Source organism: Augochlora pura, chromosome 9 (genome assembly GCF_028453695.1).
Source record: "Augochlora pura isolate Apur16 chromosome 9, APUR_v2.2.1, whole genome shotgun sequence".
Lineage (NCBI taxonomy): Eukaryota > Metazoa > Arthropoda > Insecta > Hymenoptera > Halictidae > Augochlora > Augochlora pura.
The window spans coordinates 527652-545058 of NC_135780.1; the positions used below are offsets into that span (position 1 = coordinate 527652).

Genomic DNA, 17407 nt, shown 5'->3' on the forward strand with positions numbered 1-17407 from the left:
CGTGGTCACCCGTCAAAGTCGGAGCCGAGAAGAACGAAATTCCCCGACTAAACGACAGTTTTTTTCGGCGAGCGTTTTTTCCGTTCGACAACTGCGTAAATAACGATAAGAGAATCAGTGGCAGAGTAACGCTCCGAGAGGGCGGCAGACACCCCGTTTCTAAAGATTATTCTTCCCGAAATATTTCAAGCAGACTCGGGTACGTACCACCAAACATCTAGCAGCTCTCCGCTGTCCTCGTTAATTCTGTTCCTCGTGGTAGCAGTCGTTGCACCCTTTGCTGCCGCCAAGCGTGCACTCCATTTTAGCGGTACATATATTATTTGTATAGATTATTATATATATTTATGTATATTATTACGCATATGATATATTATTATATATTGTAATATCCATAACATTATATTAGTATATATTATAGTGTCTATAACATTATACTGTTATATATATTACGAAATATATAATATTACATTACTACATACAATATAACATATATAACATTATATTACTATATACATTATAACATAACAATATTAAACTATTATATGTGTAATAATATATATATATATAAGTGAACGTTCTTTGCATCGACAGCCGAAATAGAATTCACATACAGCTGGAGATATCCTACAGGTTTATAGACATTTCGCATGCTGCAACCTAATCGTTCGCTTCTTGCTGCATTGTACACAGAGTATTGTACTTTTATACAGTGAAGTCATTATTTCAGCGCGAAATCGATATTTGCTTAACGCAGGCCTTCGTTTTATTTGAAATGATATTTACTACGTGTGAAACACGTGATGCGTGTGCATGTGCGCGTCGCAAGTGCAACAAATTGCAACGTCACCATTTCTGCTTTTCGAAAACTCTCGTAATACCATGACATTGACGCTACGTTTATTGGAAGTTACTGCATGGATCGTTTATGGTCGTGCTGTGACCAGAATATCGATGATTGTCACTTTTCTAACAATTTGAAAAGGAATTTGTCACACAGTGTTGCTAATTTCTGTTTTTAGAACGAAATTGCTGTAATAGTTTTCGTATTACAAGATCATTTTCTGTATATTTGCATTCGTTGAGATCTTAATTTTGCTAACGTGTGTCTGTTAAAGCACGATGCTACATAGAATTGCATTAAAATTAACCTAATAAATATTGCTTCGTGAAGGAACGCTTAATTTAATAATTTGAATTCGATGAAATATTTTGATTTCGATGCAAATCTTGATAAAACTCGGTTTTAACATTATCTTATCCAGCATTACGTTTGCTAAAATTAATTTAACATATTGCTCGGCAGATTGTTTAACAGATTATTCTATTGATCGATCAATCTGTTTTTGAAAAATATCGATCGTTCTCATAATAATCGATAAATATATGTTTACACATTCTCTGCGAATGACTTTTGCAGAATCCTGTTTAGAACAATGCCGAAAGCAAAAAGCACAAGTGCAATGTGATTAGTGACGAATGAAATTAGTTATTCGTAATAAATGTAGTTACATTCGATACTGTCAATTCCATAGAGTAATTTATTGTTGTCCGATATAACATGATGATCTGATTTTGATAATGTTATCACGAATTCCTGATTATCCGCGTATGTTCCAGGTGGTGCAGAATGAACTTTAATCTTGTTTGTTAATTTCTTCCTAAAATATTTCTTAAAAATCAATCCATTTCTTTCTTCTATTACCGTCGAAAGTGTAACTTTTTCTCTCATCGTGCAAAATGCACGCATCAGTTGTGAGATGATCATTAAATGAACCAATTTTATCGATTACTCGATCATCTTTATTTATCTTGTCTGATATACGGTAATCAATGCACATATTTTCGAGAAAAATGTTTGATAGAGCGTACTCGAATCGCTTGATAAAAATCGTTTTTAGCTTCCGATCAAAATCCTGCACTTTCGATTCGGGGTGGACCGGTGAACGAGGACACCCGGTACATTTCTTAGATCAATATCGACACATTATTATTATTCGAAATCAAGATCGACACACTTGTCTCGCTTCCTAGTACTTTCTAATTACATTACTTTCTCGAATTGTTCGAATAAAGGGTTTTTCGAATTATTGGAGTAGAGAATTCGGCGAATTATTCGAATAATATGGTTTTCGAATAGTTCGAATGGAAAATTAAAGGAATAAAGGACTCTGCGAATTGTTTGAATCGTTTGTCTAATGAATTGTTTGCCTAAAGAATTATCCAACTGCAGAAATATTCGAATTGTTTAGATTCTTCGAATTATTCGAATAAAGAATTCTTTGAATTATTGGAATAAAGAATTTGTTTAATAAAATGATTTTGAATGATTCGAAGATATAATTATTGGAGTGAAGAATTTTCCGAATTATTCGAATAGAAAATTATTGAAACAAGGATTTTGTGAATTCTTCGAATAGAAAATTATTGAAATAAAGAATTTTCAAATTATTTGATTAGAAAGTGATTGAAATAAAGAATTTTTCGAATTGTTCGTATGAAAAACTACTGAAATAAGATTTTTTGAATTATTCGAATAGAAAATTATTCACCTAAAGAACTCTTCGAATCATTTGAATAAAAAGGTATTCAAACTATTCGAATTATTCAAATTGTTCGAATTACTCGAATAAAGAATAATTCGAACGTTTTTCTCTCTGATTGTGTCGAATACGAAGTATCCTCCAAAGTAACGATCAAAAAGAATCGAGGAAATTGGTCAAGTAGTTGTCCGTTCAATTTCAAAGACGAGCGCGAGCAGGTATCTAAGCGGCCGTATGACGCGCGTGCCGTTCGCTGATGGTTCAAATAGCAAAAAAAGGAGAAGTTGGCGAAAAGTGGGAGGTTAATTTCATGATCCGAAGGCGCAACATCGATCATTGGGAACAGTGATCTTGCATTTTGGCGTCGCCAGGAGTACCCTTCCCGATTGTTGAGTTTTTTTTCGGTTGGCTCGTAGTGGGGATGACTGGTTATTCTGTATCGAGTATTTATCATCCACGTTATGGCCGGCATGCGCTATTATCGCGCGCGCTCTTCCTCGTTTCGAGTCAAATGTGCGGGTCTCATTCTCGAAAGTGGGTGCAGGATTCCGAAACGATTGTGTTCACGACGTTCCTCCGTTGTTTTACAGGGTGAGTGATCGATGATTTTCGTCAGCAGTCCAAGTGCGAAGCTGTGCTTTCATTTTGATTTTTCGCCGTTCCGGATCTCCGTTCATTCGCCATAAGAATTCTCATCGACTTAGCCACGTTTCGAGATTTTACTTCCGTTGCATAGGATCTTGTGCAGTCTGCAGCGATGCGTCTCGTTGCACCTATAGGGACCCGGCGGTAATTTCGTACACTTTTTATACAATTATATACAGTTATATAATTAATCGGTTTGGACGGCGTTTCTTTATGATAAATGATAATGTTTCAAGACGATTGTAAAGAACAGAGGTGAAATCAAAATAAATTAATTCTTTTTAATAACGTATAAATAAAAATAGGAATTTTTAATAATTTCTCGAAGTTGCAAGGGATGTAATAGTATTACTCAATGCTTCTGATTTTCTTGCAATTTCATGTCACTTATTTGCTACTCATTCTTTCCATGAATGCGTCTAATTCGTTTTGTATTAATTCTCTTTCAATTTACTTCGATTTAATTTAATTTAATTCGGTTCAACTTAATTTAGTTTAATGCAGCTCTATAATATCTTTGATATAATTCAATTGAATTCAATTTAATTCAGATTAATTCAGTTTAATACAATCTCATTCAATTCAATTAAATTTAATTCAGTGTAATACAACTTCGTTCAATTTGATTTATTTTCATCCGATTTAATTTAATTTGATTCAATCTAATCTAATGGAATTAGATTCACTCCAACTGATTAATTGAATTTAATTAATTTCCTTCATCTATTTATTGTTATCTTAATATTATCGTTATGCTCAGAGTTCTCATTTTCTTCGGTTCTCTGTGCAAACATCGTCGAAAATAGTCTCCAGATAAAACGGAAACCAAACAATTACAAATGATCGTCGTCGTTGATTTGTAGATGCAACGTCTAGAGATTTCTTATTGTCGCAGCAGGCCGTTTCTTTTGTTTCATCGAGTACAATGCCGAAGGAACGGAGGGGTTATCGCAGCAAAACATGTTCTACTAATTTTCGCTGTTATTTACCTTGACACAGTCAACTAATCGTAACGTAACACGCGACCCCAATTATTTCATTGCTGTGCGATAACCTTGAGCTCCCTTATTCTTCTTTATCCACGTTCTGGATAAAAAAAATAACAAACAATCGCGATGCTTATGAATGAATGAATTGGAAAAAAAGAATAACCGTCGGTTCCCTGTGCGGAATGTTGTTATCGTTGTTTCGTCCGACGATGTTCTCGCGACTATCAGTCGCACGCCGCAATCGCATAAACAGTCGCGTCGCACTATAGACAAGCGGAAACAGAAGTCATCCGAATGGAATGCGGGCCCGACACTTCATTTTTCCATTGGTTTCAACTGACAACGCCGACCAATTAGATCATGGGCGTTCATCTTGCACGCGGAACAAGGCGTCTTTCCAGCATCCACCGATAAAAGCACGCGTTCGCGCTCGAACGCAAAGTGATTATGGTAATCGCGAGACTTCGAGTGCACCTTCGCGGAAGTCGTTTTGCTTTCGAGGCTTTCCTGTCGCGAGTGGTCGGCTCAGAAATTTTATTTGTTTAAATGCCCGAGTATTTTTAACTCTCGTCTCTCCCAGCAGCGTATCGTCTAATTCGGATTTCCTATAAATTATTTATTTACTTATTCAATCCTTGCCTGCTAGATTTAAGAATCGCTTCCGGTTTACGTCTTTACATTTTCGTTGCCAGGTGAATTATAATTAGACATCTCTCCTTACGCCATTTACTATTTATAGTAAGAATGTTTATTCGCTCTGGCAACTTGGTGATCCAGCAACAAAATGAGAATATAATGTTTAGGGTTACATAAACATTAACAAGCGCGCTCTGTTTTGATCTTCCGCTCGGCAACCCGCGTCGATCGAGGTATCTATTCAAACATATTGATTTCTCTGCAGCGGCGTAATCGCGGTAGACGATTAGATACCATTGTTATCGCTTCCGCAATAACACTTCAACCGAGTGGGTGACATTCGCGCGCAAAATTTGCCTTTGAATGGCTGCGTCGCTCTTACAAGTCTTCCTTAGAACATCGTTAGGATATTGTTAGGATATTGTTAGGATATCGTTAGGACATTGTCAGGATGCACCGCCGGTATTGCGCTGGCGGATTTCTATGAATTTTTTCCCTTCTCTTTTCCAGCGAACTTACATCAGGCTTGAGAGCACCGATGGTGGGAGCGCTGCGACTCGCATGAACGCGTGACAAACTTACAGAAGGGGACTCTATTGGAATTCTGTGAACGTTGACGCGCGCCGCCAAAATGTTTTTTGGAATATTAGCGTTGTTCGTGTTCGGGGCGGTCCTCCACTTCTTCATCGTCCATTTTGGGAAGATGGGCAGGATGATAAACGCCATACCAGGACCGCAGGCGATACCGCTGCTTGGCAACATGCACAACTTCCAAGTTACTTCAAGTAAGCCGCGATATTTCTTTTCGAGAAATCGAGGCACGTTATTTAACGATATAAGAACCCTATATTCTGGGTCGAACGTTTACAGCAAACCTGCTTTATTTGGCCTTTGTTAACGCTGGCTTTACCGACTGCTAAGAACCGCCATTTTACAGTAATTTATAGAAGCAACGTTAATTTATCGATTCGGATTTTTAGCGAGTTTCGTCGTAATATATGTTCGAAGTAACGAAACGAAATCCTCGCGAATTTATGTTTGCAAGTTCGATGACCGTAGAGTGAAAGATTTGGAATCCGTCATTTTTTTCGGGTGCCGTAAAATCAGCGTTAACTTAAAGTTTGGAGATGTTGTATTTGCTTTGAATAATTAAAAATTGTTCGATAGAAATCTATATAAATCATTATATATAAATCTGTTTTCAATCAAGGCTACAAAACATTCGAATGCTTGTGTCATTGCAGCGGATCTTTGGACGCTCGTACGGAATTACGGCGATCAGTATTATCCGATTTACAGATTTTGGGGTTTCACGATGCCGTTCCTTAATATACGTCATCCGAAAGACATCGAGGTAATTGACTTTTCACTTATATCATCGTACATCGATACTATCTCCTTTAATGTTCCTTTGTCGATAACGACTAAAATTAACGCGTGATTACGTAAAACAAATTTTGTCCGATGTCAGATTTTAACGTCATTGCACTTTGAAACTCTCTCGACCAATGTGCAAATTACGATGCGTATGACACGACTTGTAATCTTGTTTTCGAAACAAAACATTTGGAGAGGATTACAATCTTCGGCGTAACGTCAATCAAGATTCCTAAATGCAAGATTACGATACATAATAACTTCTCATAATGTTGGAAGAATTTAATTTGTGCTTTGAGACTCTCGCAATTATTGTGTGAATTATTTTATCAATACTTTTCGGAAGAAGTCACCCGAGGTCATAATAGGTAATTCATTGCGCCCTTATGTTACGAGTACGAACTAATATATGGCTGAGTGGACAGCTATTATGACTGGAGGTATATTTTCTTTAATTTCTATATAGCTTCCTGCCCTTAGTACAAGAAATAACATGTTCCATAGGCACATTCAAAATGTTTCTCACATCTTCGATGTTATGGTGAATTTTGCTGATGTTTTGGCTGACTCTCCGCGATCTTAACACTTTAACGATCGCACATCTACGCGATCAAACGTCGCCAGGGGCCGGCAGTATTTTTGAAGAATTAATTTTAAAGAACTTTATTAAATTCACGAAAAAGTTAACATAAAACAAGTACAACAAAATTTAATCAAAAATTAAAAATAGGCGATAATTACCTATAATCAAAGACGTGACAATGAAATATGAAGCCAATAGCAATATCCACACTTGTTTACATTCATAAATTATCACACAAAGAGTGTGGTACTGGTCAACAACCTTCGGCGTCAGCATCACACACATGTTGTGTGAGCGGTCGGTAACGGTTGTTCCGGCTATCACACACATGCTGTGTGAGCGGTTGTTAAAGTGTTAATAGTAATTAAGATCTTGTTATTTAAGTAATGTTGACTTTGGTTTCTCTTCCGCTACTCCCTGCACGATAACACTAATCTGAACATGTACTTCCCTCGTTCTGACTAGTTTTTCATAGATGTTCGCGATATACTTTGATCTCTCATTAATTAATTTTCCGTACTTTATCGATGATTCGATTTAATTGACATTAATCGACGACGATTCAATTTCATTAACATTAATTGATGATTCAGTTCAACTAATTTTAATCCGTAATTCGATTTAATTGGTTTTAATCGACGATTCGATTTAATTTATATTAATTGATGATACGATTCAATTGATATTAATCGGTACAGTTCGTTTCAATGTTTCAATTTCTTTAGACAATTCTCGGAAACCCGAAATCCACTCAGAAAAGCCATATCTACGATCTCTTGATGCCGTGGTTCAACACTGGTCTTCTAACTAGTGCAGGTAACATGTTTCTAACTTTTACTTACGTTTCGAATAGTATTTAGAAAATTCAAATTAATTCAAGCACGACTCTTGTTTCCGTTCTCGCATTCTCGCGTTCTGCACCCCCCGATTGCCTGAAAGGGTTTCACCCTTTACACTCGAGGCACTTTAACTGCACATTTTCATTTCACACGACTAAATCTCGAATTTTTATGCAAAATAAAACTAGTCTATAACAATCGCGTTGAGAGTGAAATAAAAATATAGAATAAATATGTATACCTTTGCTAATAGTTGAAATTGAGTATAAACAATGATAACAGTGTACTTAAACACGATTTTCGATTTTGCGACTGAGGCAATGATTCTTCTAAAATATACGAAAATTTAGAACAATTACTGTGAAAGGTGACATAATAATTTCTGTCTTGCAGTCACGACTCGAGTGTAAAGGATTGGTAAAAGCATTTGAATGCCATTGAGATTAACGCGAAAATGCGCGAATGAGTCAAGCAGTTGCGTGGGGACGGGAGATACGAACGAACTCGGAAGGGTCGACGTACGCGGGAATTTTTGCGCGTACGATATTTTCATTTGTCGTTTATTTATCCGGTTTATCGCAGGCCGCAAATGGCAAATGCGCAGGAAGATATTGACGCCGGCCTTCCATTTCAACGTGCTGCAACAGTTCGTCGACGTTTTTATCGAGGAGTCCGAACGGATGAACCAAATACTGAAGAGCGAGGGTGGACCGCTCGTCAAGGACCTGTTGCCCCTAATCAGCGAGCACACGTTGAACGTGATATGCGGTAAATCGGCATTGTTCTTACCGTAGAAACGTTTATCGAGTCGTCGATAAACCGACTCGAAAATTACGCGAAAAATGTTTCGAGGCTTCAACGTTTACGTAATTAATAACAGAGGGGGGAGACTTTATGCAGTCGTGAAATCTGTGCGTGACTTCCTATCGTCTGCAGATTTTAATCAGTTTGGATATTGTACGGCCGGAACAATGTGAAATTGAGTGAAACAGAAATTAATTGTTATGTGAAATTGCTGATAAGATAAAAGGAGTTGCAAAGAGTCGATTGTAGTAGAAATATAATGAAATCGTTGTTGCAGATACTGCTATGGGAACCTCGTTGCGAGACAAAGGTCCTCATCAAGAGAAATATCGACAGGCCGTTTATGACATGGGTCACAGCCTTGTGGAAAGGTATCGGATAGGTCAAATTATCAGAACTGAAGTAGCGGTTATGATTGCTATTTGTTATCGACTTATAATTTGTATGATTCGTTGTAATTGTGTTTATTTGTTAGCATATCAGCATTAAGAATGAGGAACTTGCTTGCACTCGTTTTTTAAATTCTTATCAGTAGTTTATTAGCAGCGGTTCATTAGTTATTAGCGCTAGATTATTAACATTTAAATTAATAGCTTATTAATATTAGAATCAGTAGCTCATCAGCACCAGCTTATTAACACTAAATTAGTAGCTCACTAACATCAGAATCAATACCTAATTAGCAGCAGATTATTAACATTAAATAACAATTGTATTCTATTAAATGGCCTGATGAATACTCATGATAATTTATCCGAGAATATTACATACTAACACATTATATGCAGCAGAAAAGTTATATATTTTCAAAAAATTTAATCTCTTTTTAAATGAAGAAATATATTTAACATAAGCAAAATTGACGATAAGGTCTTAATAACAAATGTGTAACCAGAATATTTCAGGATTTATTTTTAATTATAATTATAATTAATTAACACAGAAAGGTATTCAAAAATATCCAACAAAATTAAGAGAAATCAAATTTGCTTAAAAAGGTTAAAATAGTGCACTAATTTGTTGCCACTGTTCCAGACTAATTCGACCTTGGCTGCACCCTGATTGGGTCTTCTTCAGGTTACCCCCCGGTTGGCGCCAGAGCAAACTGTTGAAAATATTGCACGGATTCACCACGGGGGTGAGTTGAAATTTATTCGTCGGACAAGTTCGCGCTTTTTTGTTATTCAAATTGTACGTTTGCAGATCATCAAAGAGAGGATGTCGTACCACGAAAGCACGAACGGCAAGTACTTAACCGGCCTGAGCGACGACCCGAGTAAAAAGAAGGACGACGACGATATCGGAAGTAAGTGGCAACCTTTTGAATGTTTCTCGGAAAATTTCGGATCGGTAGCACTGGAATTTTCGTTTAAACAGATCTCTGCGAATCTGAAACATTGCTAAATCGTTTGCAGCGCGCAAGAGGAGGCTCGCCATGTTGGATCTCTTAATAGCGGCTCACCGGAATGATCAGATCGATATAGACGGTATCAGAGAGGAGGTCGACACGTTTATGTTCAGGGTGCGTGACGCGATTTACGCTTTGCTTCGAGATGCGATGACTGAATTTCACTAATTTATCGTATGTTATCTTTTTTAACAGGGACACGACACCACAGCCATGTCTATTACCTTCACGATCATGCTTCTGGCTGAGCACAAAGAGATACAGGTGATTTTAGTTCCAGTAATGTTTTTTTAATCGCGGCAATATTTTATTTTAGGGATCTAAGAGGTTCCTGAGGTAATTTAGAGCAACTTTTTCCTTTGTGAAAATTCAATCCGTGGTTTCGTTTATGAGATATTATTGGAAAACACTGACCAATGAGAGGCGAGCACGGTTGACGCCTGGCGGCCGAACGAGCGGCTGAACGCGCGGAATTAAGCTTCGACGGCTTATTGGTTCGGCCGCCCCGCCCAGCCGAGCTCATTGGTCAATGTTTTTCGTTAATAACTCGTAAACAAAGCTGCGGATTGCATTTTCGCTAAGGAAAAAGTTACTTCGAATAATCTAAGGAACAATTTGGTGATGCTCTTTGCAGTCTACTAAATTCGAATTTTGCTCGTTTCTTCTGGATCGAAGCAAATTGGATTCTTCCGTTATGATTATTCAAGGATTAAAGTAAACGCGCGAGAGATATTTGTCTCGTTCTATTACGAAGATCATAAAGCGCGAAACAGTGCTAGTCGACGTGGCCGCGAAATAAATCGTTGCGCAAAGGTTTAATAGACCGCGGGTTTTTACGCGGATTTGCATATTCATACGTGACTTTACAAAAATTCGTCACAAGTTGATACAAAACATTCATTATAAGAGAAAATAAAAACGCTATTAGATCTCGTTAATTTATTCCTTGCATTTCAAAAATCTGGACTCGTCGCGAGCACGCCGAAGAACCGCAATCTATTCGCGGGAGACGTCATTTCAAAATCCGCGCAGTTCTTCATCGAACGTCGCAAGCCCGAGACATTTGTCAAGCTCAACGGAACAACGAACGATGAATCTGAACGGGGCGTCCGTGCAATTAGTTCACCTTTTGTAACGATTGTTTGCAGGACCGAGCGAGGGCCGAGGTGAAGGAAGTGTTGGACGCGAACGGCGGCAAAATGAGTATGTCCGCCCTCCAAAATCTGCCGTATCTCGAACGATGCATCAAGGAGTCCCTTCGACTTTTCCCGAGTGTGCCGTTCATATCGCGAAGTCCGGAGAAGGATCTGAAATTAAGTAATTATCAAACGTTCTATTAAACATTGCTAATTTTTGCTAAGGACTTCAGTGAACGAAAAATTCGGGTTTATTACGATTACTTTCATTTCGCGTGTTTAATGAGCTCTTTATGTACTCTATTACTCTATCGTTATTCTACTGTTACGTTATTGTTAATCTATTGTTGCTGTATTGTTGTTATATTATTACTTTATTACTCTTTATTGTTATTCTATTATTTGCATACTATTACTCTATTGCTGCTGTATTATTATTCTACTATTGCTGTACTATAGCTCTATTATTACTTTACTATTGCTGTACTATTACTCTATTATTACTCTATTATTACTGTATTATTGCTTCATTATTACTTTAGTGTTCCTCTACTACTACTCTATTATTACTCTATTGTTGCTCTACTATTATTCTACTCTTACTCTATTGCTATCCTATTATTGCTCTATTATTACTCTATTGTTGCTCTACTATTACTCTACTCTTACTCTATTGCTATCCTATTATTGCTCTACTCTTACTCTATTGTTGCTCTACTATTACTCTACTCTTACTCTATTGCTATCCTATTATTGCTCTATTATTACTCAATTGTCGTTTTACTATTACTTTATCGCGAACAAAACTTCTGTTCTCAGGCAATTACACCGTGCCAGCTGACACGACGATCCACGTGCACATAGTAGACGTCCACAGAGATCCACAGTTCTGGCCCAACCCGGATGTCTATGATCCGGACAGATTCTTGCCGGAAAATTGCCAAGGACGTCATCCCTATTGTTACATACCTTTCAGCGCTGGCCCCCGCAATTGTATAGGTAAGAGAACGAAATTATATCAGAAACGCGAACATATCGACACGAAAGAGTTTATATCGGACAATTATTACTAGAATAAAATAGTAACAATTATAATTTACTTTCGCTCAGTGAAAATCTGTGAAAAAAATTCGCAGTTACTAGACTGCAATTATTGCAATTATTAGACTACATTGATGCATTTACGATAAAAATGAATAGGTCTAAAATAAATAATTATTTTCAACTTTACATAATTATTAGAGGAAAGATGACATGACTAAACCAAGTTTCTTACGATTAACTGAAATCATTTTTATGTCGCACAAAAATCCGCTGTCTAGTAATTATTATTATTATCATCATCTCGACTGAGGGTTTTATACATTCATAAACTATATTATTATTATATTATTTTCAATTACGTAAAATTATGCAGGAAGCAAAAGAATTTCTGCTCGAATTCTGTTACCCGCCATTAGCGCGAATATTGACAATTAAGCCGCGCCTTTGATGCGCAAATGAGTATAATTTAAAACAGCGAAAATATTTATATAGACACGAATTTGCACATTTTAAAATTATTAAAGAAGGATGGAAACATGGCCCCCACGGTTTGTAATCGATGTAGAGAATTTATATTTCGCATCCACCGATAACTACGATCATGAGACAAAAATGGCGTAATCGCTGACGTAGTGTAAAAAAATTCGAAAACAGTTCTCGTCTTCTCGCGACTTTTATCATTGCTTCGGAAAAAGTGCAAGAAATTGACATCCAAAGCGGGAAATACCTGCGTTATCTATTTCTCTTTCTTTATAGTTCCTATAAATATCCTGTACATATCGTAATAAGCTGCGCTTTCCGTGGCAGACACGTGACGAATTATTATTAAACAGACACGTGTCGATTGCTAAACTATCAGCCGACAATGTTTTTCTCAGGCTTTTTTCCCGGCCAGCGAAACATTATTTATTAACCATTCTGTTACTTTTCATTGCCCATTTGCTATTCATTCGTTCGGGGGCCATATTAGCTTGCGGACCATGCAAATTCCATCACAGAAAAACTATTCGAATTATCACTTACCGTTTTGCATTGATGCAGTTTTATGGTTAGACCGAGTGCAGTCTTTTCTCGTTTGAATATTGGCTTGAAATTCGAACTCTAACGCGGGCAATGAAAATAGTTATATAACAGCCGGGTCAATCGTATGCAACATTTACGACTAGACCGTATGTCCTTATGCTAATCGAACAGTTTTCGCAGTCGATCGATCGATCGTATAGAAAATTAAACGAAATTGAGTCGCCGCATTTAACCGCTTGCGGTCGCATTCAATTTATTGACTGGCGTCGCGCTACTCGGAATTTGTTTTTGTTGATCAGTAATGCATGATATATTATATAATATTCAAGATGAAGGGGGAAGGTAATTTTATTAAATCTTTTTCAAAGCTTAGATATGTGTAACGATAACGTGTATCAATTTGATGCAAGAATAAAAATAAAAAAAAACGTAAGATAAATAAAAATAAATAGGAATAGATAGACAAACGACCGCAAAGGGTTAATCGGTTCAATAAGCCGAGGATACAGAGAAACAACGTCGTTCGTAAATTCTTCAGACGTCCACGCGATATCGTGTTACGCCGATTCATTTTTCTCGGGATCGCGTAAAATCCGCAATCTATTCGTGACAGGGCGAGGACAGGGAGACTATTTATGATTATCGGACAGTGTCGCATAATTTAATGCGGACAAGAAAGGGAACGGGAAACGCGGACTGTAAGTACGGCGTGCAATTGATGTACCTGTCGGATCAGACAGCAGATTAATTTCTCACGGATCCCGCGTATTTCTTCCGCGCCGAGGCACTTCTTCTTCGGACGTATCGGAAACTAATATATCTTGCTTTGCTTCGAATGTCCGCTGTTTCGCTCATTCGTGGATAATGCAACTTTTCGAAACGCCCGAGCATCATGTGTCAGACCTTTTTTTTTTAATTAAAACGCGGCCACGGATGAATATGAACTTCCGTTTAAAACGCGCTCGAATTTAAAACGAACTTCTCGTCGAAACGAACTTTCGTTTGAAGTGCAGCTTTCGATGGAAACAGAATTTTTATTTAAATTGTACTTTTACTTGAAATTAAATATTTCAAATCCGGTTTCACTTAAAACGCGCACTCATTTGAGGCGAACTTTGATTTGAAACGGACTTTCGTTCGAAGCGAATTTTCATTGAAATTTTATTCGGAATCAACTTTTATTTCGGAATAGGCTTTTATTTCGAGTCAACTTTTATTTGAAATCAAATTTTGTCGGGAACTGACTTATGCTTGCGATTAAATTTGATTTTAAACGCCTTCGAATTTTGTCCGAACTTTCGGTCGAATCGAACTTTAATTTCGAACGGTTTACGGAAAAATTGCGCTCGAGTTTTTCCTTTCGGCTTTGATCCCGTTTTTTTTTTCTCTCGAATTTCCAGGACAACGATTCGCCATGTTCGAGCTGAAGGCGGTGGTAGGCCTTCTGTTGTACAATTTCAATTTCGAGCCGGTGGACTACCTGAAGGACATGCTGATCACCGCCGATTTGGTGATCCGTCCAGCGCATCCGGTCCGAACGAAGTTCATCCCGGTCGAGAACTGTTGATGATATCCAACACCGATATCACGAAGCAAGTGGTTTGCAACACGGTAACATTGATAAACTAAACTGTCTGTTCGCTGGTATTCTGTTGTAAAATAAAAATTATAATCGGCATTGATACGGGTGATTCGCGAGTCGGTAGTAGAACCCGTGGGAACACCGGGAGAAGAGCCCCCAAAATGGAAGGCTGTCTTCGTCGGTCATGTTTCTGACCCGATCAGAATCGCGTAACGATGAAACGGGTTCCCAACAAACTGTTCGAAAATTTGCGGGCCTCGTAGCGTGCGACACAAGCGAATCATGCATTATTCGAAGCCTTGTATTTAAATTAGTTTAAGCGACGATCGATGCGACGTGCACGAATGCAGAATTAGGTGCTATAGTTTGGAACGGAAAGATCAAGATGTTAATTTTTGGTTCGAATTTTATTAACGTTTCGGGATAATTCGGAGTTTGGTCGACGCTGCGCTCTGTGTATATAACAACGGCCCGGAATGATCGCGGTGATTTCGCATCGTTACATCAGACTGTGTGTTCTTTATGCTTTTTAAAAATAAACAGAGTTGGAGAAGAAAGCAATTCCGTTTTTTTATTCTTCCTTTAGCCGGCGCGCGTTGCCGTGTTCCGTAAACAAATTGGCACGGGCACCGGGAACGGGTCAATCTCCCGGCGCAAAGAGTTGCTCGTTTTAATTCCTCCCTTGTGGGCGAAATAACGTTATTTAGCGTCGAGGTTGTGTTCCACCTGTCCCCGGCGCGCGAGCACCGGACGAATTAACTGCACCTTTTTACCTGTGAATTCCGTGTCGTTGCTCGGCAGAATTCTCTTGTCCCGTAGCAAACATTCTCTTGATGAACCCGTGATTTGATGTGCTCCCAAGCAACCGCGTTGCTCTAGCTACAGCACTTCTGCGCCCGACGTTTAACACGCGGTCGTGAATGCTGCAACATACGCTGTCGCGATATTCTATGATATTCTGCTTGCGTATGAAAGAATGTAACTATTAAAATGTGATAATCCGAGCACTCGAGAGCAAACACAACGTTACAATTGTTTCAAAGGTAAATCTACTTGTCTCGACAAAACGATGTCGGCTGTCCGCGAACGTGTTAAAATGCTTGATATTTGATATCACAGATTCTCTGATATTAAATTAATTTTCTCCTGAACGGATTTTAAGTATTCCAATGAAAATATAAAAGCAATTACGTCGGAGATTACAAAACCATTTTTTACAGTTCACAACGTGTTTAAAGAACGTCGAACGAAGAATAAAGTTACCGGTCGATGTTTTCACGGCAAGAAACGTACACAGGGGGTTTAGTTGACGATCACTTTTAATAGTTGAAATAGGAAAACAATGTACAGATACAGAATTTACATTCCTAGCCGACAAAAGTTGCTAGATAAAATATTAATCGTAAAAAATTAATTAAAAGTAAAACGATACACTTAACGAGCGGCTTATTCCTTTTTTTGTTATCTATTCGCTTATCGGTTAGTCCTTTACCTAATTACGATGATTGAATTATTAATTATAATTATGTCTTCTGTATAGACACACAGGTGTGAATACGTAATGGAGATTCTTAAAAGCTACACAATGTTTTTTTTCTCTTTACTTTGGTTTTAAAGTAAGGACTAGTTATGTTGAGCTTCGCTCTGTCTCTATGTGTCGCGGTGTGTACGAAAGAGACGAAGGGGGAAGAAAAATGGAACGAGACGACGACCAAAACGAAGACAAAAGGAAAGAAAAGAAAGCGATAGGGGGAGAGAGAGAGAGAGATAGGAGGAGGAGGAGGAGGTGGAGGAAAAAAAGCACACGCGTACGTCACGTCGGTTCATCTTCATTAATGAACAGACGCGGGAACAGAAATAAAACGGCATGGAAACGAACCTCCGATACGCGAACGTGTGCGACGCGTTATATCGCGTTGCCGCGTTAATTAACTAAGGCGTGAAAGGAGGGAAAAAGAAAAATCATCGAATACATATCAGCGAGCGTCGTTCCTCGCTATCTGCGCGTGGGGCGACGTTATTCGGACAACACGATCACATCCGCTATGAGCACAGTATATGAGTTAAAGTTACGCGCGTACACGCTGAATATACACGGTGACACGACCAACGTACATAATAATCGAGTATCCCTTTTCTTCCGTTAACTGGGTCACGCCCGGTGCGTTCGCACGCAACCGCCTCTGGGGAAGACAATCGGCCAAATGCGATCCAAACCCCGTCAAATTGCGCGTGAAAATTGCACGTCTATTCACGCGTTATGCGCCGCGTCTAAGCCAGAACTGAAACTGCTGTAATTAGACTGCCGATCAAATTTTCTCCGCAAATTTAGTTCTTCGATGATTACAGGCGAGACGCGAATAGCGCAGGTGCTTCTCATTGTTTCGAATTTCACTTCCGCCATAAACGCGCGCCGAATCTGTACAGTCTATTTACAACGAATCTTTTGACCGAATCGATTTATTACGAAACTCGCCAAGGTACGTATTGGCATTTGTATTAAGTAACCAAATTTTTCCGTGTTAGTGTAACTAGGTCTAGTGAGCCAGTTCTTATTTTTTATCAGGCCGGATTGCATAAATATCGATCATTTGCAGGAACATTGTTATCTCGCGATTAGTTTTTGTAGACGCGTTCTTCTTAATTTCGATAATGAATTAATCATGCAATGTTTTGACAGTTTGGGTGAAAACAATCGTTAAGCTACGTTTTAAACAATTATAGCGTCGTTAACGGATTCTCTAATGTCCCGGCAATTTTCGGTAAAATGTCTGCTAACGCGTCGAGTGGCGAATCCA

At 38.3% G+C, this 17407-nt stretch overlaps 1 protein-coding gene across 4 annotated transcripts; it reads left to right on the top strand.

The window, feature by feature from the left end:
• Nucleotides 1-38: 38 nt before the first annotated feature.
• On the top strand, nucleotides 39-15166 carry LOC144475341 (cytochrome P450 4C1). 4 transcript variants are annotated; one of them, XM_078191143.1, is made up of 13 exons: nucleotides 39-199; nucleotides 5324-5598; nucleotides 6058-6167; nucleotides 7499-7589; nucleotides 8195-8380; nucleotides 8694-8787; nucleotides 9452-9554; nucleotides 9620-9722; nucleotides 9832-9938; nucleotides 10020-10088; nucleotides 10973-11141; nucleotides 11780-11959; nucleotides 14428-15166. In XM_078191143.1, the coding sequence occupies exons 2-13, from the start codon at nucleotides 5445-5447 to the stop codon at nucleotides 14592-14594; spliced, it is 1533 nt and encodes a 510-aa protein (XP_078047269.1). In that variant the 5' UTR covers nucleotides 39-199; nucleotides 5324-5444; the 3' UTR covers nucleotides 14595-15166. The 4 variants fall into 4 exon arrangements, with proteins under 4 accessions (XP_078047269.1, XP_078047271.1, XP_078047270.1 ...); XM_078191145.1 differs by having other exon boundaries at nucleotides 186-310; XM_078191144.1 differs by lacking the exon at nucleotides 39-199 and adding an exon at nucleotides 2981-3134.
• Nucleotides 15167-17407: the final 2241 nt, after the last annotated feature.